The 25,441-nt window shown below is 44.6% G+C and overlaps 1 protein-coding gene across 3 annotated transcripts in view; it reads left to right on the plus strand.

Moving 5' to 3' along the window:
* The window catches only part of RORA (RAR related orphan receptor A), a 244,095-nt gene that overhangs the window by 207,815 nt on the left and 10,839 nt on the right, over positions 1-25,441 (plus strand). For 2 of the 3 annotated variants that reach the window (XM_027657899.1, XM_027657900.1), the window contains 8 exons: positions 5,862-5,947; positions 14,666-14,807; positions 16,427-16,822; positions 19,840-19,961; positions 21,123-21,255; positions 21,914-22,021; positions 23,383-23,493; positions 24,745-24,857. In XM_027657899.1, coding sequence (XP_027513700.1) covers positions 5,862-5,947; positions 14,666-14,807; positions 16,427-16,822; positions 19,840-19,961; positions 21,123-21,255; positions 21,914-22,021; positions 23,383-23,493; positions 24,745-24,857 — 1,211 coding nt within the window. The remainder of the gene's footprint in view (positions 1-5,861; positions 5,948-14,665; positions 14,808-16,426; positions 16,823-19,839; positions 19,962-21,122; positions 21,256-21,913; positions 22,022-23,382; positions 23,494-24,744; positions 24,858-25,441) is intronic. The other variant, XM_027657901.1, reaches the window with a different exon arrangement.

A 25,441-nucleotide genomic window follows, 5' to 3' on the forward strand; every position in this document is an offset into this window, starting at 1 on the left:
TGGGTGCAGTGCTGGGGTGGCAGAGCTGTGCTGCCACCAGCGCCGGGCTCCGCGGAACTGCAGCGCTGGAACTGCAGCGCTGGGAGCGGCAGGTGTTGGCAGGCGGGGGGTTTGCAGCCAGCTCAAATTACCGAGGGTACATGACAGAGCAAATTATTTAGGTAATGAAGCTGAAAATGCAGGAAGATTAGAATATTATATAGTAAAATCATTCCTTGTTAATTCAGTTTGTGATCAGATATCATGTTGCTTTAAATACCACATTACATGCAGTACCCTTGTTTGAGTCAATGAATATGTATGACTGTGTCACTGAATATGCATGCCTCCTAATTTAATCAATATACTTACAAACAGCACTAGCAGGGATGTCTGGCACAAGCTGCAGCCCTTTAGAAGCAGGTTGGCCCAATTTGTCTGTGTATCATGTTTGTCTGTGAGCCCTTCTGGCTGAGCAGCAGAACAGTGAGGTGGGGACAGGTGAGCCACGTCCGGGGAAGGAACTGAAACCTTTGCTGCAGTCGGGGAAGGGGTGACTTCTTGAGCAGTGCCCCGAGAGCCAGGAGGTCCCAGCTGCCACCCTGTCTGTTGTGTGTACCCCACATCCAGCCTCCAGCAAGCCCTCAGCTCAGCCAGCATTTGGGGTTGGCTTAGGATGCTTTCCCCGGAAAGCCCTGGATCCCAGAAGGATGTGCAGTGCCCACAGAGGTTTTAAGGAATAGAGACCAGGGTGTGCTTAAGTCCATCTTTGCTGAGTGAAAAAGGAAGGTGTGTGCCTGGAATTTCTCTACCCTGGGAACTGTGCCAGGGAACTCCTCAGAAGTTCTCATAGCTCAGTGGTGTCAGAGCACACAGGCAGTTGGACCCCTTGGACTGGGGGGGAAGGGAGCACTTCCCACACAGGTTTGCCTTGCCAGAAAATGCTAATTTTTAAATTCAGAATTAGTAAGAGACAGTCAGATTCACCCGACTTTCACCTTCTAAAAGTTAGGCTTGTAATTAAGGTATCATTAAATTCCTTCACTGTTGAGTGAAGAGGAGGCATCTCCACTCAGGGGTTCATTTTGCTTGTCTTGAATAAGATGAATCATGCCCTTTTTCCTTCTGCTTTCTCTTTCTCCCTTCCTTTCCTTTTCTCTTTCTTTCTTCCTCCCTTCCTCAGACTGTAGAAGCAGACAAGACAATTAGCTTCAGTCAGGTACCCAACTTTCAAGATAGCTCAGGTCAGTGGGGTGAATCTCACCTAAAAGGCAGGAATGGGAACCAATATTTTCTTCCACTGAAGAGCCCTTCCCAGGATACCAAATCTGAGGTTTCATACCTGTTGTGAATTGGGAAAAAAAAATGTTATTTGTGTCCATGTACCATTTTAAAATAACAGTGTGAAAGCAGGAGGAGGAACAGAAAAATCCTTTCTCTACCCCAAGACAATTAATTCACTAGGAATTAATTTCATTCAGATACCTCAATGGGGAGGAAGAAACTTCTGTCTTTGGAAAATAATTTTTTCTTCTGAAAAATGTGTTCTTCAGGGCGGACTGGTTCAACACTTTGCTGTGTTGAGGCTCAGTGTGTTTCTGTTTAAATGACAGAACTGGGGAAAAGGATGCCCTGTGCTTTACTTGGCTGCACAGCCCTGAATCGAGTCTGCCCAACAAGTCAGAAAGGAAGAAATTCAAGATTATGATGAGCTCGTGCAGAACATTCCCTCACAAACACAGAATTGGATTTTCTTCCTTCTCTCCTGCTCAAACTGGACAAGGAATAAAGCAACATTTCGTGGTGCAGGAATTAACAAAAAGGGAGAGGCTGTCTAGAGGGTTTGGTTGGAGGAGGAAGCTCCAAAAAGGCAGGCAAACCCAGTGAAACTGTTCCAGGTTTGGGGAACAGGAAGGAATAAGGCATATTCTTGTGTTTCAGGTGCCAGGAAAAGATGTCATTTCGTGCTGTCTCTGGTTGTGTGGTAGGCACATTCCCTAGGAGTGAGGTGGAGGCAGTGTGTTATTGCAGCATACTAGAGCTGCTTCAGGCAGCTGCCATGTGCAGACAGTGCATGGAGGAAGAGGAAAGGTTCAGGAGGTAAAAACAGGGGTCTTTTCCCTGTGATACTTGGGCTCAAAGCATTCTGTCTGATTTTAAGCAGATGAGAGTCCACACTCCTTTTTCCTGCTGTCAAATGAGGATCATCTGACATTGCAGGAGGGAAGTCTGGTGATATCACAGCTCCAAGTGAAGGCCCATAATCTGAGAGGTGGTGGTGGGTGTCAGAGGCCCTCTCCTGTGGAGATGAGCTGGTGTGACATCAGTTTGTAGGGATTGCTGCCTCCAGCCCTTGAATGGTCCCTTCTTTCTCTCAGGACCTGTTTCTGTAGCAGCTTGTTCTGTGCCTGCAGTGGGTCTCGGAGCCTGAGCTCGCATTTGTTGCTCTTGGTGGTTTGGTTGGGCTTTTATTCCTCCTCATTGCTGCCTTTGGCACAGGACACCCTTGGTAGTATTCTGGAGCACTGTTATTTCAGGGTGTGAAAGAGTCTTAGGCCTTTAATCTGGGAACACAAACTACATCTGTCACCTGGGTATCTGTGGCGGTTTCTAAGCAACCACAAGAGTTTATTTTTTTCTGCAATTCATATTTAAGAAATAATTTGCTCATGCATGAACCAGAATCAGCCTGAGCACCACCCCAGGAGACAGAAATTGTAAACTGTAATTTAGTCTAATTCTAGTCTAAAACATGAATTAGAGTATTTTATGTAATCTTGAAAAATATACCATATAAATAAATGTAAGCACAGAACAGGTACAATTAATTTGAGCACAGTAGGAAGCTTTAAGTAACTCTGGGAATGTGAGAAACCAAGTCGGAACATATTCTTGACATGTAAAAATATTTCCCACCTGCCTTGTTTGCATAAGAACAAGGTTTTAGCAAGTACATATTTGCATGTCAAAGTTAAAAGTGGGGAAAATATTTTCACCCTTGTAAGAAAAAATGCATAATCTTGGCGCAGGCAATTTGCATTTAGTGAGTTTAAAGTATCTTTAAGTCCTTTCATGCTCTGTGGAAAGTGTATGAACGTGACAGGGGTTCCATTTCAATGAGTGCATTTGCACAGGCCCCACGTGGAGCAGTAATTGATCTGATCTCTCTGTGCATTCATTTCTACTACAATTGGTTGTGGCAGTCCCGAGTGAGTTCTGCTGCCAAGATCCAGCCACTGGCCTGTGTCTCTGAGTGAAACAGGGACTTGGAGTTTTAAATGCTCTGTGCCTGATTGAAAGGAAGTACCTTGAAGATGTAAATTTGAGTACCTGATTTGGTGCCGTTGCTCATACAAACCATGGTGGGTAAATGCTGCCACAGCTGGAGCCTGTGAATCTGTGGAGATTCTCTTCTGCCAGTAAAGCACCCTGGAAAATGCATTTGGGACTAATTATGGCACCTTTTAGACTATTACTAACCTAGCTTTAGGCCATCACTTTGAAGGCATGTTACATTCCTTCAGAAACCCTCTGCAAATGTCCTGTTGCTTAAGAAATAGGGATTGCATAGACAGGCTTCATGGGTGATTTAACTAACATGCTGGAGATTGTAGATAAACCAGATCCAATTATATCATACCTCTTCAAAATAAGGCAGTAATTATGTATATAAATGGGAAATGTAAAAAATACATTGCCATGGAGCTGTGGAGATAAGCCTTGTCAGTGCCCTGTCCAAGGAGCTGCACAAGGCTGCTGATTCACTGCAGCACAGCAGAGAAATAATCCTGTGTTGCAAAGGCACCACTGGGATTTGGTAGAGCTATTCTGGAATTTGCCCACAGGATTGCTCTCTGAATTTGAACTGCACATTGTACAAATCCTGAGTTTCTGTGGGTTTCAGCCTGTTCTTCATTCTGTGGATGTGAGGGGGGGTTGTGCTGCCTGTTCTGCTCCAAGCTTTGTTCATAAACATATGATGCTCCAGTAACACATTAATGTAACACATTAATGAAACAGCATACACGTTATTTTCCCCTTTTATTAGTTCACTTCCTGCTCCATTGTGTTTAATGTGTTTGCTGAGAGCAAAGTGAAATAAAAACCATTTTGGGAGAAGAAGTGTTTCCTTCCTTAAGTGTTCTAAACAGACCTTCTGATTTCAGCCTGTGGTTTTGTCACTGCAAGGACGGTGGGGATCAAAGGTCAGGAATACAAAGGTCCTTACAATGGAAAGAGGTGCAAGTGGTGTCCTGCTGTATGAAAATATCCTGAGAGCTGCAATGAACTGCAGTGTAGTCTGTGGCTGTTGGGCACTGCTTTCCCCAGCAGACATTTCAGCTGCTCTTGGATTCCTGGGAGCAAATAAGTCCCATTTGGGTGCTACTCAGCTGCCCCCATCGTTGCACTTGGTGTCACCTGGAGAATGTTTTGAAGGAATATTTCAGCACAATCAGTGCTGTGGTACAAGTCTTCTGCTTTATAGTTATCTTATGGTTTGGGCCAGATCCTGAGCTGCAGTGAACTGGAGCACACAGGAGCACTGCAAGATGATTCTTATTTAATATTAAGCAACCAGTTAGGGATTTAATAGCATGTAAAATGCAGTGTTTTTAAGATCAGACATGAATTTTTGAAAACAGTGTTGAGTACAACTGAAGTTAAGCTGCTGCACTGTAAGACAGTAGCATTAGATGGGATTTTATGTGTTGTCACAGCCTGGATAGCTAAACTGGATGAAACAGCAGCTCTCTTGAACACACAGGCAGCTGGTGACTGGATTTCAGTTCCTCAGGAGATGAACAGCACTTGCTAACGTGTCACAGCTCCGGACACAGCACGAGGGGTGTTTGTCCTGCTCAGACCAGGCCGGGTCAGGGCACTGCTGCAGCCTCCTCCCGACCCCGCTGTGGCACAGGGGGGCTGTCCTGGGCTCTCCAGTCTCTGCCTGGAGCAGGGGGTGTTTGTGAGCACAGCCAGGCACACGTGAGATGTGGGCTGCTGGTGTTCCATAGGGTGAAGCAGTGCCTTACACTGCCCTGTCCAAACAGTAAAATACCAAACAGTAAAATACCAGTAAAATACTGCAGCCAGGGACTCCAAAAGAGGGGCTGTTCCTGGGCATAGAGGAGTCCCCTCTTAATCCTACATGCTCAGATGGGAAGGTGCTTGATTTAGAGATAATCACACAGCGAGTTGAGTTCAGTAGGTGTGTTTATATGGATGGATTTCAATACTGAAAATGAGGGCTTTCACACCTTACAACTGCCCAGCATTTCCAGGCTGCAGTGAAGGGACTCAGTGCTGCTGTGCTCTCCTCCCTCGCTTGTTCTGTGGGAGAGCACACACAAATACATGCTGATGGTTCCCTTTCTGCTCAGATACAAAAGTTACGGATTTTTCATGCAAAATGCAGTTGCTCTTCACCTTGTTCCCCCCCTTTAGGACTGGCCATGGGAGCTGGGTGGCCCCTCTGGGAAAAGTGGTGCATTTGATTCCAGGCAGGGCAAACTTTAAAATTGCCTGCTATGATCTCACATGAATACGATTGGAAGAAACCTTTCTAGTGTCATCTTAGCTCTTTGGCCAAAATGTGAACTCTCCTACTCTTTTTGGCTTTGAAATGCTGATTCCAGCCTTCTTGTGGGTTCTTAAACACCTTCTCAAATGACCCATTTTAATAACCCAAAAGCTATTATATAACGAGCAGCCATAATTTAGTCCAAAGCTCTAGGGGATCCTTGCAGTTCAGCAATGAATAGTTAATGCAGTATAATGTTTAGCAGGTTATTAGTTTTCACTGTACAAATGCTGATCAGGGAATGCTTTTATAAGGTGTTTAAAAGAAAATGTAATTAACTGGTTGCGTGCTTCTGTTGCAGCTCAAATTGAAATTATTCCATGCAAGATCTGTGGAGACAAATCATCAGGAATCCATTATGGTGTCATTACATGTGAAGGCTGCAAGGTAAGCTTCTAAAATATTAAGTCTGAAAACAGCACTTAGCCTTTTGATAGTGATTATTTTCCTTCCTTTTTTTAAAGAGCAAGCATTGGGCCTAAGTAGGATCAGTGGATTCCATTTCAAAGAATATAAAACTGTTGGGGATTCTGAAGTACTGGTTTTATTTGGGTTTTAAATAGTACATTTCTGTGACACACACCTGCACTGCCACAGATTTCAGGACAATCCTCAGACTCACAGTTGTGCTGTGTGTGCTGTAAACTGCCTTTCTCTGAGTCAGCAGAACAGGGACAGGAGGATGATCTGCTTCAGGCAGAGCAGCAGGAGTCAGCTCAGTGGGCTCAGCCGAGGGGGAATTGGGCTTTCTTGCCTCTCCCTCTCTGCTTTTGCTTTGTAAACTGTATGAAGCTGTGCTGAAATAGGTGAGAGCTCTCTGCCCCTCTGTTTTGGTTTGTACTCAGCTACAGTTACAAATCCATTCTGTTTGGCAGGAGGTGGTGTTTCCATGCCCCTGGTGTTCAGCAGGCTCAGGTCCTGCTGGAAGCAGTGCCTCTTCCCTGCAATACAATCCGAGGTTTAGGCTCTGGGTTTTGTCCTGGTAACTCTAGTGATCAAGGGTTACACCAGCAGCATTTCTATTTTGTTCAACATGTCCATCAGAAGCAGGAATTAAACTGGGCAATGCCAGGTGAGAGTGAAGTGGTCATTCCTTTTGCTCACCAGTGCAGGATGCCAGCCCTGGCTTGGGGTGACACAGTGTGTACAGCCAAGCTCCAGCTTGTTGCTCTCTTTGTGTGTGTACATGTTGCAGTCCCCTGCTGGTAGGTTTTCTCCTGTTAATCTACACTTCAGGGGTGAAGAATTTATGACAGTTTTTAGTCTGCTCTCCTGACATGTTTGATACCACAACCCCTTCTTCCCTGCATTCACATTATAAAGATTTCTTCTGTGGTTTTCCAAAGGTTTTTGTGTTTTCAGTAGCACATTCTCTGAGTCTCATGGAAGTATCGGTAAGAAGGAAGGAAAAAGAATAAATTTAAGAATCTTAGAATGATGTGGGAAGAGCACCTTCTGCCCTTTCTGACTGCTGTTGCTATGGAAAATGCAAGAAACGCACTAAAAATGTATTGATAACAAAGTGATGACTTTTTGCAGGTTTATGTGGCTGAGCAGCCTTTATCAGATGTCAGCTGAGGAAAGTGGCAGAGGTTTGCAGGAGAGTTCTGCTGTGGGACTGTCTTGTCAAAGGAGATCCAGTTGTGTTCAAGGTCCGAGACCTCTTTAATCCTTAGGTGGTCTGGGACCTGGATACGTGAGAGGCTGCCTAGAGATCCCTGGCAAACATCCTGGCACACAGACAGAGGTTGGTGTGGTGCTCATGGGCCTTCTCCACACGGCTGTGGTGGAGCAGGAGTGGCTGCTGAAGGAAAGGAATGGAAAGGAAGGGAAAGGAGAGCTGCCAGCCCTGGTATCCTTTGTGTGGTCCTCATGCAGCTCTTTGGCCTGGCCTTCCCCTGAGGGCTGAGTGAGCAAAGCCCCCTCCAGAAGCAGCAGGAAGGGGGGGGAGCAGCCCCTGTGCTCACACTCACCTTGGGGAGGAGGAGCTGGCAGGCCCTGGGCACTGCAGGTGGGAGACAGGGCTGTCCATGGAGCATTCCCCCCTCAGAGGGACTGCTTTCCCGGGAATAAATGCAAATGTGAGTTATTAGGAGAAAGGTCCTTTGTGCAGCAGTCAGAACAACAGATGCCTGCTGATAGTGAGGAATGTGTGTGCAGCTCCTTACGTGTTAGAACAAAGGATTTGCCTTTGAATGCTGGATAAATTACAGGACTGAGGATCCCACTGGCATGGTCAGCTGGTGGGAAGGGCAGAGGGCAAGGCAAGCAGGCACGTGTGCTCAGCACACTGAAACACATCTGGACCTCAAGGCAGAGTGTGCTAAGGAAAGTGTGCAGAGTGGCCCATGAGTTTGGCATTTTCTCCCTCTCTTGGAAGAGCACAATGAAGTTTGGTGGCCATACAATTTCAGGCAGAATTTAAAAGCCAATGAATATCAACTTAGTTAACTGAGTTCTTTTCCTTTCAGGAGAGAAATAACTCTGCAGCTCAGTGGTCTTAGTGCCAGAGCCCAGATGACCTGCAGGTAGTGACAGACAGGGCAGTGCTGGTGGGCACAAGTCATAGCAAGAGTTGAAATGATCATGACCTAAAGGGCACTAAAAGGCCCCGCTGTGGCTGATGGATTCTGTTTGTGCTACACCTTTCCACAGTAATGTCAACAAAGTCTCACCCAGCAGAACTATTTTGGCTGGTGAAAAGGTTGGCATAGCTTGGCTTCTGCCAGAGGAGCCAGGTGTGTGTTGGAATGGTTTTTTTTTCCCAGCTTTTCTGTGGCTGTGACTGCTGCAGGTTGGAGCACGTTTCCATTGCTGTTCATGTTCTGCTGAACCTTCCTCTGGAACAAGGACTTGGCTGTGAAGACCCAATCCCAGTGCTGTGCTCTGGCTCTGGAGCCAACACCCTGCACCCACAGTCCCAGGGCAGCCAGGGGGGTCCTGCCCCGGTGCCCCAAACCCACCCTTGGGTTGGGTGACGGGGGCAGGGCCTGAGCTGGCAGGAGGCAGCAGATGTGCTGCTGCCCTCTCAGACCCAGCCTGGCAGGGGTGACCTACAGGCAGCAGCAGCAGCAAAGTGGGGCCTTTTCAGCTCCTGCTGGTTTTCACTCCAGTTTGATGTGAACTTCCATGTTACTCAGTAGTAACATTAACTGAAATGTTACTGTGCAAATACTAATAACCACCAGAAATAGAATTTATTTAAAACTTAAAGTGAAGTTTTAGTTGCGAAGACATACTTTGCAGTTCTGATCTGTATGTGTGGAATCACAGACCAGCTCAGGTCAAATTGCCTGTTGCTGATCCCGTTGCTCTTCTGCAGGTTGGCAACCCTTGCATTTCACAGAGTTGAAAGTTTCCTGACCTTTTTTTTTTTTTGTTATATTGCATTTCACGTAAGTAGAATTGAAGATTGGTAATGAAACCCATTAGTGTTTTTCAAGAAGTTTTCATTTCCTACCTTGCTATGATGTTGCTGACTGTTTTTATGAAGTTAGTGGCAGTGTTTTGCACAAGCTCCCAACCCATCAGCCTATTTAGCTGAATCTGAATATGCCTTTAAAAAAAATATAAATTTAACACCTCTCCTCCCCACAAGTGAAAAATTAATTTTTTTAGCCAGGCTGTGTTTTACGCTTTATCTAGAAGGGCTCCTGTGGCTTATTATAGATAAAATAAATTTTAAAAGAGAGGGTTCTTTTTCTCTCTGACCATTGCTGATATCTGGTATACAACATATAATGGGGGGAAAAAGGAAGATGAGATTAATCATATAAAGATTTTACTCAGGAGCATGGATGAGGAATGACACAAAGACTGTGCCACAACTCAGAAATAGAAGTCTGTTCTCCTGTGTCAGACTGGGAATACTGTGTTGTAGGAGCACTACTGAAAAAGCTGGCATCTGTATGGAGCACCTCCTCAGCCATGAGCTGTGGGAACCCAGTACCAACCTTTATTCTGTAGGAGGGACTGTGCTGGGAAAGGAGAGTGGTTTGTACACATCCCTACTCTTTTCTCAGAGCTGACAGTGGAATCCAGTTCCACGTTGTCAGAAAATACCTGAATGTTTCAAGGGACATAGCAAGGAATTTAGTTGGAAATGAACCTTTTGTGAATGACCTGTGTAATTTAACTGGATTCCCAGGTGCAGTGCCTTGCCTTTGCAGTCAGCAGTGTTGGTTCATGCCCACCTGCCCCACGAATGCATGGTGGGATCCCACTCTTTACCTGACTGCACAGCTGGTCTTGCAAACCCACCATGCAGGGCACTCCTGGGCACTTCTCGTGCTCTCAAAGGTTTATCAGTGCTGGCTTTGTCTCTTGTGTCTTTTAAGACCCAAGATGATCTTGTTCATTGTACCTGCAAAGAACATCTGGGTTCATTACTTCAGGAAACAAGACCTGGTGTGCTGTCCCTGCCCTTCTTGCCTCACTCCTGTCTTTATTACCTGTGTAAAACTGAACAGTTTTGCTCTGTTTTCAGTGGCACTATACCTTTGTTATCTAATATTTTATTAACATAGTTTATTAGACAATATTGTCACAGTGCTCTCCTCTCTTAACAAGTAAAATATTTGCTCATTTTTGTAAAAGGGTTAAAAATCCCATTTGAATGTTGGCCTGTCTGTCCTATTACAGTGTATTTTTCTGATGTTCCTTTGAAGAAAATTTGTGGTGGTTTGCTTTGGAAAACAGTAAAAGGATGACTCCCCCCCCAACTAATTGTTAATTGCTCAGAATATTGCAAAACTTAATGATACGTGGAAGTCTTTAAGTATTAGCCATAAATCATGGGATTATGAATAAGCCTTTGTTGTCACAGGCTCACACACAGTCATTCCAAACCCTCTGCCATTAGGATGCAGCAAGGCAGCTGTCAGCTGTTTTCTTGTAATTAAACAGCCAATGAGCAGCTAATTAAGACATATGTGTATACAGAAGTGGAAGTGGGTATGTTAATGAACTGTAGGAATCAATTCATTAAATGAAAATTTGTCAAAAGACCAAACATGAGCTCAGCGTTGCAGGCTGAGCCGGCGGAGGGGAGCTGGGCTGGGGCACGGGAGGCTCGGCTGGGTGAGGAGCAGCCCAGACACAAACCCGGCGCTGAAGGGACTGAAACTATTAATAGACTTCGCAAAAACTGCTATTTACATTTCAAAGGTCCTTTTTAACAAGTTGTTATTCAAGCTGACTTGCAGATGAAAAGTTCTTGCGCCCTCTTTTTTCCCCCAAACCTGATTTCTTGGCAGCCCATGAAAACCCATAGGTTGTGTTGTGTATAAATAGGAGTCTGAAACGCAGAGACGGAGCCGGGGCTTGTAACCTGCTCTGCTCTTCTCCCGGCCCCGCGTTCGTGCATCAACCTGCAGGAGGAGGGTGCGGAGCGGGAGCGGAGCCGGAGCTCTGTGCCGGCCCCGGAGGGCTCCGTGCGCTTGGAGCCGCGCTCGGGGGTTCCAGCAGCACCTCCCGAGTGCAGCGGGGGTTGTTCCTGTGGGATCCCGGGGCTGTGGCCCCGCAGGGCCGTGCAGGGCTGGCTGCGAACACTCTGCCATTAAAGGCACGTGGCCCGGGCTGGCTCGCACAGGGCTCGGTGCATACACGTGCAGGCAGCCACCTCCTCCTTCCCGGGGGGAAATCACAGCCTCTGGCAGGAGGGAGGGAGGGAGCAGCACAACACAGCGTCCCTCCTTCTCTTAATGGGGGGGTAAAAACAACCTGAAGAGAAACTGTATTTACTCCTGTCATAGGGGCTTCCCCCTGTGGCTTACAGTGATGTGAGAGCACAAGGACCACCAAAAGCTTGGAAGACTCACAAGTGAAGGACAGCAATGTGAGAAATATCTCTCTCTTGAATTTAGAAAGACGGTAAGAACTTATGAAGCAAAAGGAAGGATTTATTCAGCGCGCTGGGCCTGGTCTCACACCGAGTTTTTGGGGGAGAAAGACCCTTTGGATTTAATTTTCATACATTTTATAGTTTCACAAAATCCCAGCCTTTTCCAGATAAGTTTAAATATGTTCATTTTTACCTAAAAAGGTTTCTTTTCTCTGAAAAGGGGCTTTCCCTTCCTTTCGATTGGTTGCGAGGTGTCCCCTGTCACAAAGGATCTTCCTTTGTTCTTAGCCCAAAGAGAGAAGAGAAACCTCTGTGTACAAAATTTCCACATGACCCTGAAAGATTTTAATTTTTAGGAACTTTTATATTTTCCTTATCCGGCCAAAAAAGACCCTGATACCCAGGTCCAGTTCAGAACTTGGATATCTTACAACTTTGTGATACACCTATATATAAAAAAAAGTATTTTATTTCTCATAGCAATGTAGAAGAACTTTGAGAGCAAAAAACCCTCAGGTGACCTTCATTGTAAATTCACTCCCAAATCTCAGATACGTGTGTTTCTGTGCTCTGGACAAGTTTAGATTAGTTCTCGAAGTTTGTGGCAAGGTGGTTTTTTTGTTTCTTTAGCTCCTGCTGATCTTTTCATAGGGTTTGTTTTTAAAAGCACTCTACTGTATCTCTGGTTTGTAAAGTGCAAGTGCTTTTAAAGGCCCCAGTTTCAAGCAGTTCTGCTCTACTGAAAATTTAGCTTGAAGCTGTAACTTAGCTGATACATGGTACACTAAAATGTATTGAGCAGCTGTGTCTCTAGGGAAAATCTGGAAAAGGAAAAAGCCCAGTATTTTCTCCATTATAATACTAAAAATAATCCTCAGCTTGACAAGACTATTCTTAATAAAGAGAAATGCCAAACTGGCAGCTCAGACTCAGTATATATCTCAGCTGAAGGAAAACATTTAGATCCTGGAGGTTTTAGGACACATTGATTAAGCTGACTCTCAGGATCTTGGTGGTGGCAGAAGAGTTCATGTGTTTCCTCTGTAAGCATGTGATTCAGTGCAACTGAAAAGGTGTTTGGAGAACTGAAATTTTTGGGGACTGATGCAGAACCTTGATCAGTCAGCCCCTGGTCAGCTCAGTCCCTAATCCTGTTTTCCTGGGGAATGGCGTCGCACTTGCCTGTGGACCTGCACTGGAGTGACAGTGTCCATGAAGGTGCTCTCAGAACTGAAGGGAAGCTCTCTAACCTGAGAGTTGTTTCCTCCAGAGGGATCAGTTGTGATGGTGGGATGGTAGAAATTTCCACGGTATTTCAGGTTTTCTTTGGGGTGAAATGCACTCAATTGGAGCTCAATATGTGCTGTACAATCATCTCACTATTGACAAACATGGAAAAACAGCTGAAAGTTCAATCAAACAGAAACAAAGACCAGAATAAAAGGGTGAGAAATAATGTACAGGAAAAGAGGATTGAAGACAGCACCTTGAATTTCCTTCTTTTTTTTTTATACTCCATGTTTCCCCAGTAAAGTTTTAATAAAAGGAGCATAATGGACACAGACTGGTGCCCTCCTCTAAGACAGAGCAGGGGCTTTGTCTCAGTGTTTTCCATATCTCTGTCTGCAGGCAGTCTGTCGGGAAGTCTCTCCCTTGAGATTTGCCATGCAGAAGCCCTTTCCCCTGTTTGTCTCCCCCGGTGTCTGGACAGTGTGCTGTGCTGAGGGACTCCAGCCTGCAGCCCTCGAGTAAATAAAACATTGGGAAAAGTCCAGCTTTAATTAAAAGGTGCCCAGCCTTGCCGAGGAACTATTTTCTTTGCAGCACTGTTAATTAATCCATTATGTGGCAACGTAAAACTGAAATACTGTACTCACTGATCTCAAGTGCCTCTTTAGAATGACTCCATCTTTGCAGAATCCTTGTGAAGTAGGTATTACACACACACCAGCTTATGTTTGGGCAGTCTGTGGCTAAAGGATGACATGACTTCAAAGCAAGCAGCTGGTGTAGTGGGAATGACACCACTGCTCTGAGGGAGGCAGGAAAGCTGGAGCGGGGTGGAACCTCCCAGCACTGCCCTCCTTTGGAGATGGGGTTACTCAGAGAACACATCACACACAAAACTGTGGGTTGGCTTTCCCCCTTCTTGAGAGTCTAGACCCTGACCCAGTTGAGCAGAACCTCAGCTGTCAGCACCAAACTGACTCACAGAGTATCAGCAGTGGAGTGGCCGGGGCAGGGACTGTCCCTGTGCTGGCACTGCTGGGGCACCTCCAGTGCTGGGGCAGCTCTGGGCCCCTCAGACAGGAGAGGCACTGAGGGGCTGGAGCGTGTCCAGAGAAGGGATCGAAGCTGGGAAGGGGCTGGAGCAGCTGAGGGAGCTGGGGGGGCTCAGCCTGGAGAAAAGGGGGGCGGGGGGGGGCCTTCGGGCTCGGCAACCCCCGGGCGGGAGGGGGGGGCGGGGGGGGGTCGGGCTCTGCTCTCAGGCAAGCAACAGGACAAAAGGAAAAGGCATCTAGTTGTGGCAGTAGAAGTTTAGATATCAGGAAAAACCTCTTCACTGAAAGGGTGGTCAGGCATTGGAGCAGGCTATCCAAGGAAATGGTGGAATCACTATCCCTGGAAGTGTTGAAGGCGGCACATGGATGTGGCCCTTGGGGTTTAGTGGTGAGCACAGTGGTGCTGAGATAGTGGTTGGGCTCGATGATCTTAGAGGTCTTTTCCAACCGTAATGATTCTGTGAGTATATAAAATTCCTTTAGAAAGTTGTTCTTTGTAGGAGACAGTGCTCAGTGCTGAGTATTTTTAAACATGTGCATACATTGGTGAGGCTGAACGTCAGAGCCTGCCACTGCAGAGAGCAGAACAGGGGAGCAGCTGCTGAATCCTCCCTGTTTTGGAGATCTGTGCTGACCCAGGAAAGATACAAAATCCAGGAAATCTGGGTCTATAATTAGTTTTATCTCCTTTGGAAAGAACTGGTGTACCATATGTAATATGGGATCTGTAAAATCAGTGGATAAACGTGTATTTCCTTTACATGTTATAACACTTTTTTATGGACTGTGTCTTGCTAGTTACTGTTTTTTGTTTGTTTCTAGGAGAGAAAAAAAACCCCACCAACAAAACCCTCTTAACTTCCTTTAGTTGACTATAGAGCCCTTGAACTCCATGTTCTGTTAGGTATGCTGCCTTTCAGAGTCTTTATCTGCTGCACCAGTTAACAGCTTCTTGACTTGTATTTTGCACTCGCCTGGCAGGGCTTTTTCAGGAGGAGTCAGCAGAGCAATGCCACCTACTCCTGTCCCCGGCAGAAGAACTGTCTGATCGACCGGACCAGCCGCAACCGCTGCCAGCACTGCCGGCTACAGAAATGCCTGGCTGTGGGGATGTCCCGGGATGGTAAGCACTGCTCACACTGCCTGCCTGCACACACTCAGGGAGGCTTTGCTGTGCTGTGGGTTCAGCTCAAACCCACAGGGTTTAAAGGCTGATTGTGCATTGGGCTGATACTTGTGGTCATCAAGTGTTTTTTAGATGTTACTCCGTATTTTTCCGTGTTATGTGTTGAATGTTTTTACATGTTCACATAAATATCAGGGCATGTATGAAGTTATTTGGTTTATTTTTTTTTCTTACTCATCTATTACAGTTCCCAGTTAAGAGCTTTGTATCTGGTCGCTTCTTGAAGATGCAGATTTTTAGTCTGATGTTAATACTTTATATGTTCGTTCCAATTGAAGTGACCTGCTGTGGTTGCAGGTTAACTCTGCCTGGGTGCAGGTCAGAACTGTTTCCCAGTATCAAGAGAAGTCGAATTGTATATAATGAATAATGAAAAAAAATGCAAAGAGAAAAATAATGCAGTGTTTTTTCAAAGGTAGAATTCTGAAGAAAATCTGTTCCAGTGCTGTTAGTACTAAGCTCAGAATTACAGCTGGAGTAGTGATGAAAGGCCAGCTCTGTAAGATGGACACTTATGTAATTCAGTTAGAACTGGCTTTGCAGCTGATACTTGCACTCCTCCCCACAATGGGGGAGCTGCCACCACTTACCCAATCTGGAGATTGGAGTCACTCTGTTCCCTTGCCACAGTGACAGCAGCAAACACACACACATTACTCTGGGTACATGAGGCCCCATTAAAGAGATTGTTTCCAGATTACATTTACTTCTTGAATTACATTGTCTTAATTTTTTTATTGGGCATGAGACTAAAAAGCTGCAACAGCTGATCATGTAATGACTAGTTCCTCCAACAAGTTTGCTTTCTCGTAGAGAAGTAGAAGGCAGTAGTCACCTTTCTAAAGGACGGGGCTTTTGCAGCTGATACAGGTCCCTGAAATCACATACTGTACCCTGAGGAATTCCCTGGATGCTGCAAACCAGTTGCTGCTGGCTGACAGCTACTACCTCTCAAAGCAGTAGTAATTTGTGTGTGCACATGTGTACACACACAAATACAGGTTTAACAGTTGCTCACCTAGTAACACTTCTGCTTGTCACAGCGGTGCTGGAGGCAGGTTTGGTGATTCCTCCCATGTGCTCTAGCCCCAGTCCCAGTAAAGCTTGTTATTGATACACTGTGAGCGATACCCCACGTGTTGGCACCTATTTTTAAGTTCACTCTGTGGTGTGAATGTGCAGCTGGCAGGAATTGGACAGTTCATCCTGGGCCAGCATGTTCTGTTTTAACTTCTGCCTTTCCAGGTAGGACTTGAATGCTGAAGAGATGCATCTGTCAACTTTGTTGGACGTAAAGGAGAAAATCTTTTCGGTACAGAAGTGGGAAGTTAATGAATGAAGCTAAACCAGTGGCTTCTAATGGTCCATTTCAGTTGCATGTTAAGAGGGTGTTCTAAAGAGCAGGGGCTGCAGCTGAGTCCCTGTGACCGACAGCAGCGATCCTTGGGTCCGCCTGTGCTGCCAGTTTGGGGTTCCTGTGGTGTGTAAAGACTGGAGACAGTTGAGGGCCAGCAGTGGGTGTGTGGGAAGGTAACAGCCGTGTGTCTGTGTTTCAGCTGTAAAGTTTGGTCGAATGTCCAAAAAGCAGCGGGACAGCCTGTACGCCGAGGTGCAGAAACACCGACTGCAGCAGCAGCAGCGCGACCACCAGCAGCAGCCGGGAGAGGCAGAGCCGCTCACCCCCACTTACAATATCACCACCAACGGGCTCACTGAGCTGCACGACGACCTCAGTAATTACATTGATGGGCATACCCCTGAAGGTAGCAAAGCAGACTCTGCAGTTAGCAGCTTCTACTTAGACATACAGCCTTCTCCAGATCAGTCGGGTCTTGATATTAATGGAATCAAACCAGAACCAATATGTGACTACACACCAGCATCGGGCTTCTTCCCTTATTGTTCTTTTACAAATGGGGAGACCTCTCCAACTGTGTCCATGGCAGAATTAGGTAATGAGAGAGAAAAGCTTCCATTCTAATTGTCTTAACAGTACCCTTTGGATTAAAGTGCCACATTTAGCCAGGTGATAGTGAGAATGCTGCTTCAGTGGAGCTGGGGGCATGTGTGGGCATTCTGCTGTGACGTGCACAGTGTCCTTATTTCGGGGTGCACACAACAGCTTACCCCTCTGGCCTAAAACTCCGGGAGCCTGGGGCTGATCAGCTCTAGGAGTGCTGCTTTTGCTTTCATTTGCTCTTGCAATAGAACCCTTTGAATACTGATTAACAGGCTAATTCTTAGTGCTGAGCAAACAGACAGTGTATTTCTTTTTTTCCAGATTATTTTTTAATATTTATCTCCTTTTTCATTACCTCAATGCTCTTATTTCTGACAAAAAGTGATGAGGCTGATTTTGCTCTGCTCTTTACCTGGCAAATCTGAAACCAAAGCACCAGACTAATCTGAGGGCACTTCTCCTTGTCACTGGTTGAAGAGAATCTGGCCCCAGATATTGAAGAAAATTTTTGAATGTAGCAAATTTTGATTTCTCCAAAAGCCTTATAACAAACACATTAATTAGCATGTTCTACTTTAAACTCTTCCCTGAATGATGACACTGGGGCTGAGTTCCACAGCTGTGACTTGTCAACAGCTGAGATTGGAGTTAGAGCCTGCTGTGTGAACAGGTTATAAACAAAGTGGAACAGGACATGAGAGAAGTGGTTTCATGATTCTATTACTTCTGTAAGCAGTCAAGTGTTTAAAACTGATTTTGCTTGCTTAAGCAACATTTTTGCTAATTATTTTAGTTACAAAACCCTAAAAAAAAATAGTTTGAAAAATCAGGTATTCCACATTAAAATTTTATGTGGTTTATATTCTTTTGAGAAATTTTGCAGAGAGGAAGGCACAAGAAGGCTTACTTTATAATGTCCTTATGTTGCAGAATGCTGTTCTCTGCAATATAATTGGTCCTGACAGCCAAAATACTATGTCTGGCTTGAGTTCAAATAATTTCAGATAGGTAAAGATGAGAAGAAAAAGTCAGGTTAAAGACAATGCTGCCAGCTTTGTGTCAGTCAAAAGGTTGCTAATTTTCTTGTGGAAGTTATTAAAAAGACTTACATTAAACTCACAATAAAAAAGAAAGGGCTTTTCCTTTGTAGGCCAGGTTTTGAGTTTGGAACACTGGCCTAAAATAAGTTTGTCGTGTTGCTTACCTTCATTTACACACTGCTTGCATTTAAAGCCTGCACGGTGTGATTTGGGTGCCCAGCACTGACATTACTGAACAATGTTTGAAGAATGTTTGTCTGCCAGACCAAGGTTTCAATTTAGGAAGGTGTGGCTGTTCAATGAAAGTATTTAGGTGTGTCCTGCAGTACAGTCCAGAAGGGAGGCCGAGGCTTGGGAGTAACATGGGAATATTTCACCTTCTCTGTCCTGCAAGGGCACAGGGACTGTGCTGCCAGTGGCTGCTACCCAGGACAAATGTCTGAGCTACACACTTGTGAGAAAAAAGCAATTGTTCTCAAATACATCAAGGCTGTGATGACAAACCAAGTATAAATTACCTTGTGTTCTACCTTGTTGATTGCTCAGGTAGCACATATAAGCTGAGTTTACCTCACCTGTGTTAAAAGACTTTTCAGGTAGTCTCTTACATCAAACTACCAATGTGTGAAGGATGGTACTAAACAGCCTGATTGTCCAGCAGTTGTTTGTGAAGGGCTGGGTTTGCTCATTGTCAAACAAGGCCCATTTCACAGATCTGGTGCTCCAGTCCCCCAGATCCCCCCATGTTGTTAATGCCCACCAGTCCTGGTGGTTTTAAGCCTTCCTTTCCAGTGGCCTCACAGGTAGAACTGTGTGAGATAAGTCACAACACTTCTGCTTGGCACGTGCTCAAACAGCAGAACAGGCCCACGTGAAGAGCAAGAGTAGAAAAGAGAAAGGCAAAATATAAGTGGAATTCAGGTGTCTAAATCTCATTCAAGCTTTTGAAGGGGTTCCTGAAGGTTTATGGAACCAGGGTTTATTAATAAATGTAAATTTGCCATATAGTTCTTTTAATCAAGTATAGCAGCAGAAAATATTTTATTTGGAATTAAAACATTGTATGGAAATTTTAAATTGTGCAGTTAACTAAGCTTCTCTAAAGCTGAAGAAAAACCCTTAGTGGTTTCTTAGTGAGTTATCTTAATAATCTGGATGCTCCAATAGATATATTTTTAATATAATATATCGATAATAATAGAAATAATATAATTATATTATATTACATTATATAATATAATTACTTATAATAAATATGTAATATTTTATATAATCTATTTTAATATAATATTTTTAAATTATATGAGAAAATATAATGAATATATAAATATGTGAGAATGGCACTCACTGGCAGCCTGATGGCATGAGAGTCCTCCTTAGCAGAGCACTGGACAGGTGGTAACTGCCTGTATTTCTTTTTTGGAAAGCCTCAGCTGTATAAAACACAGCCTTGGCATCAGCAGAGGTGCTGCCTGGCTGGCAGGGCTGTGCTGTCCCTGCCCGTGGCAGTGCCCTGTGTTCCAAGGCTGTGCCACTGTGACACACGGAGCACGTTCCCGGCTCAGGGGGGATCCGAGCCGGGGTTGTTTTCTGTGGCTCTCTTCGGGCTGTGACTCCCGGCCCAGGTGTCAAAGCTGCCACAGAGGCAGCAGGGGCGGTTCCCGCAGCGGCGCTGCTCTGGGGGCTCCTGACCTTCGCCAAACTCGCCTTTATTTTGCCCAGTTTGGGATGTTGGAGGCTCCCTTGGCTCCCACCGCGTGTGCCGCGCGTCCTCTGCCGGCGGCGCCGGGCAGCGCTGTGCGGGACAGGAGCGCTCTGCGGCCACGGCCAAGGAAACCCGAATTCGGGCACTTTGCCCTCGGCTCGCCCTCCTCCCTCCCCCTGTTGCAGCTGGAATATGTTATTTGCTCACGTCTGAAGGTGCAGCTTTGCATTTCTAATGCGTGTCGCTTTCTGCTCTCTCTCTTAGAACATCTTGCACAGAACATTTCCAAGTCACACATGGAAACTTGCCAGTACTTGAGAGAGGAGTTGCAGCAGATAACATGGCAAACTTTTCTGCAGGAAGAAATCGAGAACTACCAGAACAAGGTATGAAAGCACGCCAGGACATGGCATGGTTTCCATCAAGCATGGTATTTCCATAACACACTGCAAAATTCACTTTTTCACTGCTTTCTCTTTACTATCAGGAATGTATATTTCTGTGTGTTTTCAAAAAAAAAAGCTAGAATCAAAAGCAGCAAGATGGTCAGGATATCCTTTGCATTCGTGACTTGTACAGGTATAGGAAAAGGCAAAGCCATTCTCCTAAAATCTGTAATAAAGAAGGATAGGAAACCACAGGAATTTTTTCAATCCTAGATGGCATGTTATTTTCTTCTCTTAATTTGTAACCTCCTGGATCAACAACAGCACAAGCTGAAGCCACCAAGTGTTGTGATTTTACATGGTGTGTTTTGCTTTGAGTTTATGAACACCCTCCAGTTGTCCCTCGGTGTTTGGGTTTTACCTGTGGAATGGCAGCACATTGTCCGTGGTGCTGCCACCCCCCTGGGGTACTGTGAGATCTGGTCAATGTTTGCCTTTCCAGCACACCTTCCATCCATAAACTGCTGCCTTGGGCTACTTGTGGAAACTGTCCTGGGAAGTGCTGCTCAGACACCTGTGCTTTGAACATGTTTTTCATTTCCACAGAAAAATATTTAACCTTTAAGAATATCCTTTTTTCTACATTAGGTAATTTCATTCTGCATTATTATCAACATATGAAAAACTCACATGCCTTCTTTATGTTGTTCACAAGATGACCTTCATATACAATCATCTGTCTGTGTCCTTCTGAAGATGAGCAAGGCAGATAATTTGCATCCAGTACAAAACACAGAAGTTGATAGGGAAAATGTGATTATGCCCTGCTGGTGGAAATTGGCATTTTCTTTTGATGCAGTGAATAAAATTCCTGCTGAAGTGATGAGAACAGTTACAATTTGACATTTTTGGTTTATATGAAATAAAAATACCCCAACCTGGATCTCTTCTGGCATGACTTGAAGAAGTCTTCCATGTTTGCATTGTCACTCCACAGGAGGCTTTGGCTTGGAGGTCAATTCCCCCTGTTTTATCAGCAGACTGTAGCCAAGAGTGCTGGGGAGAATTCACTGCAGGGGTTTTTTGACTCAGTTTTACTTGATGACAATGAGCTTTGCCAGCCCAGGTCGGTAATCTGTGCATTTCTCTTCTCTCCCACAGCAGAGGGAGGTAATGTGGCAGTTGTGCGCAGTCAAAATCACAGAAGCTATTCAGTATGTAGTGGAATTTGCCAAACGCATTGATGGCTTTATGGAACTGTGTCAAAATGATCAAATTGTGCTTTTAAAAGCAGGTATGTGGTCAGTTTTAAGGTCTGCTTCTATTAGTTTAACTGAGAAAAGTGTTACTTGTCTATAGTGATTGCGTATGCAAATATTCATATGTAGTACAATGATAATTTAAAATCATATGGAGTGAAACCTTACAAATTGTCTCAGAAGTAACTTCATCGTAGTTACTCTGGATAGGAGGAGTTCAAGTCTACTGACTAAGTTTTCATTATGAACAATGAGACTATGTAAGGATGGAAAAGTTGGATTCAGATTTGTTTAATTTTCGATTATTAGGTAAAAATTTCAAGGTAAAAATCCAGATTGTTCTCTGCAAGAGATTGTAGAAGTAATGCAGTTTACAAATACTGGACCAAGTTGTCAAAGCTCTATGAACATAAATCTAAATGAGCCACTTTGACTTCAGAGTCTTCATTACTCTAAAAAGAATTATTAGAGTTTATTAGCAATGACTAAGTTGCTTTAGCAAAAACTTCTGAAGGGGTTTATGGGAATTCTTTTAATTCTAGTAGCAAACCAGGCTATGCTCTGTTACACCACAGGAACCTCTTACCCTACTCGATAGATGATGAAAGCAGAGCATTATTTTTAAATCCTCACTCGCTCTTTGCAGCTGAAGCCTCGACTTCCAGAGTCAAACATACCCTGTTTCTGTTTTAGGGTCTTTAGAGGTTGTGTTCATCAGAATGTGCCGTGCCTTTGACTCCCAGAACAACACAGTCTACTTTGATGGCAAGTATGCTAGCCCAGAGGTTTTCAAGTCCTTAGGTAAGGAAATGTCAAGTGTTGTGTCTTAAAAAAAAAAGGAATAAAAATAATAAGGTGGAAGAGCAAGGGAAAAGAACTGCTTTGAAAAAATCAGGCTCTAGTGTTCAAATAAAAGAGCTGCAAAGCTCGAACTGCTTGTTTTGTAAGCAGTCATGCTGGCTCTGTTTGAGGCCAAGCTGATTGCTGGAGTTAAAACAGCTTTCACTCTGTGCAGTAAAGGACCGTTGGTGGTAAAAATCAACATTTTGATGAGGGTAGAGCAGTTTGGACTCACTTGTTGAGAACAGAAGCCCAGATTTCGTGTCTAGTGTAACACTTTGTATATCCTGTTGGAAAAGGCAGCAGATTTTAAGGTAACTTTGGATATTCTGATGTTATTGCTTTGAAGGCGTTAATAGTGTTTTATAATGGGCCAAGTCCAGTTATTTGCAGGTAAAGCACTGTAAATCAATTTTTTTGTTAAACCACAGTTTATAATTTTGAATTTTTTTCCTATATATTTTTTCTAATTTTAAAAGGATGTATTTCACTGGGTGTAGATTTGGGCTGTTTTGGAGGGCAGTGGAAACACCTCAGTGGAGAATGAATGCTGTACCATTCCTGAAGTGTTCTCTGCCTTCCTAAAACCCCTCAAGGTGCAAGGTCAGACTGCAAACAGTTCTGGGCTCCAAGGAAACACAGCTGGATCTGTTTGCAGCTGTATCCAGAGGTTCAGGCTGGGTGGGGGTGAGATGTGCAGAGGAAAGCCCCTTCCCTCAGGCTGTGAGGGCTCCACTTTGCCAGCCCGTCCCTGCATGTGTGCCAGCACAGTAACCTGACTGACACGGTGTGAGCAGGAGGGAGGAAAGGAGGCACAGCTCCTCTGCTGCATGACAAGTGTTCAGACCTTGGCTTCTCCCTCTGCTCTGCATGTTCCTTGTGTGCCTCTCTGTTCCCCCACTCTGTGTGCTCAACAGGCCTCAAACCAGCACTTTGTAAGGCCACATTTCCAGCCTCCAGTCCACATTGACGTGAGAAAGCTCCATTTAGAACAGAACCAAAGCCAAACCAGTTTTGAGCTTGAAAATAAATGGCTTGAGATTTATCCATATTTACCCCCCAAGAACCAAATGTAGGAAAGATCCAGCGTACAAAAGCTTCCAAGCACTGGCTGTGGGAGCTGGAGACCCATAGGAACGGGGTAATAAGCTCAAGGATGAGTGAGATCTCACTGCCATCACTTCACAGTCCTTAAGGGGAAGACCATTCACCTGTGAAGTATTTTACATCTGTTTCTCATCTGCATCAGAATAAATCAATAACTCTGTGGCTCTGAAGTAGTTTCAAACAATGTGACGTGAGCTGTACCTTCTTTTTGGCAGGTTGTGAAGACTTCATTAGTTTTGTGTTTGAATTTGGAAAAAGCTTATGTTCTATGCACCTGACAGAAGATGAAATAGCTTTGTTTTCTGCATTTGTTTTAATGTCAGCAGGTAAGAGATGAAGGTTTCCTCTGGCTTTGTTTGGGTAGAGGTTGTTTTTATTTTGAGGTCTTTTTAACGATAACATTAAGACTATCAGACAGTGTGGAAATGTCACATCTTTTGGAGTGTCTCCCTCATCAAAAGTTTTATTTTAATAAACACATTACAACTGTGAATTTAGGAATCAGTTTGTTAAGTTGGAAATCCTAGTCTAAGCCCTTGTTTTCCACATTTTGACCTTGTTGAGGACTCAGCTTCTTTAGAAAAAAGCTTAAATGCCTGTGAGTGAGACCGCTGGGCCGATGCTGGTGAGACAGGCAGAAGGTAGACACTGAACTCATGCAGTCAGCTTTCACATCTGTGAGCTTCCAGCACCACCTCAGGCCTGTTCAGCAGCACTGCTGTGTTAGTGTGGCAGCTGAGGTGTGTGCCCACCGTGGGACTGGGGACACTGAGGTTGTGGTGCCGGGTCAGCCCAGAGCCAGCCTGGCTGTGCCATGGCTGTGAGAACTCCTGCTCACAGGGCCACGTGCACCGTGCCCCAGGCTCTGGGATGGCTCCTCAGGCAGGGGGAACAGGATCCTGGGGCAGAAGGTCAGTTTGTGTCTGACTTGGAAGCAAACTGTGGGTTTAGGTGGCAGTGCAGTGGGCTCAGGAGTGGTGGTGAACAGTCTGTGGGCAACAGTGGGTTTGTTGAGAGCGTCACAGATCCACTCTCATGCTCTTTGCCAGATGGAAAGTGTGTTAGCCCAGTGTCTTAGCAAGCCCCAGAATCCTGCAGGTCTGGTACACACAGAATGTAGCAGCTCATACTACTTTTCTGCCACGAAGTTTAGAGCTGCTTTTTGTTTTTTTAGTATTTGAATCTTTGCATCTGATTTTTCTGTAAGTCACTGGAGATCTTTGCAAGATCCACTCCAACTACTCATTCATTATATGATCTGTGCATTTTGCAGTGAAAAGTTAGTAGCTTCATTTTGTAAATAGCCTGCATTTTGCAGACCTTTTTAGCAAACGAGTAATAAATCATACTCAGATTCATTGCATTCTTCTAATTAAGGGCTTGATAAAAGTAATTTAATTGCACGTAATAATTGTACTCCAAAACCTGTTGATTTTGAAACTGATTTTCTATATGAGAGTGTGTAAAATGGAGGGCAGGTTGCAAACAGGAAGGATGACTCTGTCAGAGCCTCAGTCGTCCCTGGTGCTCTGTGAGCCCTGTGCAGCACTAGAGGTGTTAACTCCATTTATGTTCAGATCGCTCATGGCTTCAGGAGAAAGTGAAGATTGAAAAGCTCCAACAGAAGATCCAGCTGGCACTTCAGCATGTCCTACAAAAGAACCACCGAGAGGATGGGATTCTAACAAAGGTAAGAGTCAGACTGTGCCATGACTCTGAAAATACGCCTTCTTAGGAACACTGTCCTGATTAAGGTGTAAAAGCTTTGACACAGTTAAGTTGTTATTTATAAACCCAGAATTCTTTGTTCAGAATCAAGGTGCTTAGCTGGAACTATTTACTGAAAACCACAAGAGGTGAAATGATGATGTGCTAGGGAACAGGGTTGATAATGGTCTGAAAGGAAGGATTTTGATGTGGAACTTCATGAAAAGTGATGAAGTTTTTTATCCTAGTTCTCCTGCATGACTTTTCTGTCACACAATACTATTTCAGTTCTCCAGCGTGCAGCCTTAATCCTTGTGGGATCTCTGCCTGCATGACAATTAAGTTTTTATTACATGCAATACTCAAACCAAACTTGTTTTTCAGACTTCCATGAGAAGTTCCCCACACAGCCTTTTTCTCAGTTCTTCCAAATCCTGAAACCTGGGGAAAAGAGACCCCACATACTATTATGCTCATCTAAAGTATCTTCACATCATTTTTCAGAAAAGGAAAAGTGGTGTGATGTTACAAGAAGTAAATCTGGAGAACTGAGGAAAAATAAGCCCT

Source organism: Corapipo altera, unplaced genomic scaffold (genome assembly GCF_003945725.1).
Source record: "Corapipo altera isolate COAL_440 unplaced genomic scaffold, ASM394572v1 308, whole genome shotgun sequence".
Lineage (NCBI taxonomy): Eukaryota > Metazoa > Chordata > Aves > Passeriformes > Pipridae > Corapipo > Corapipo altera.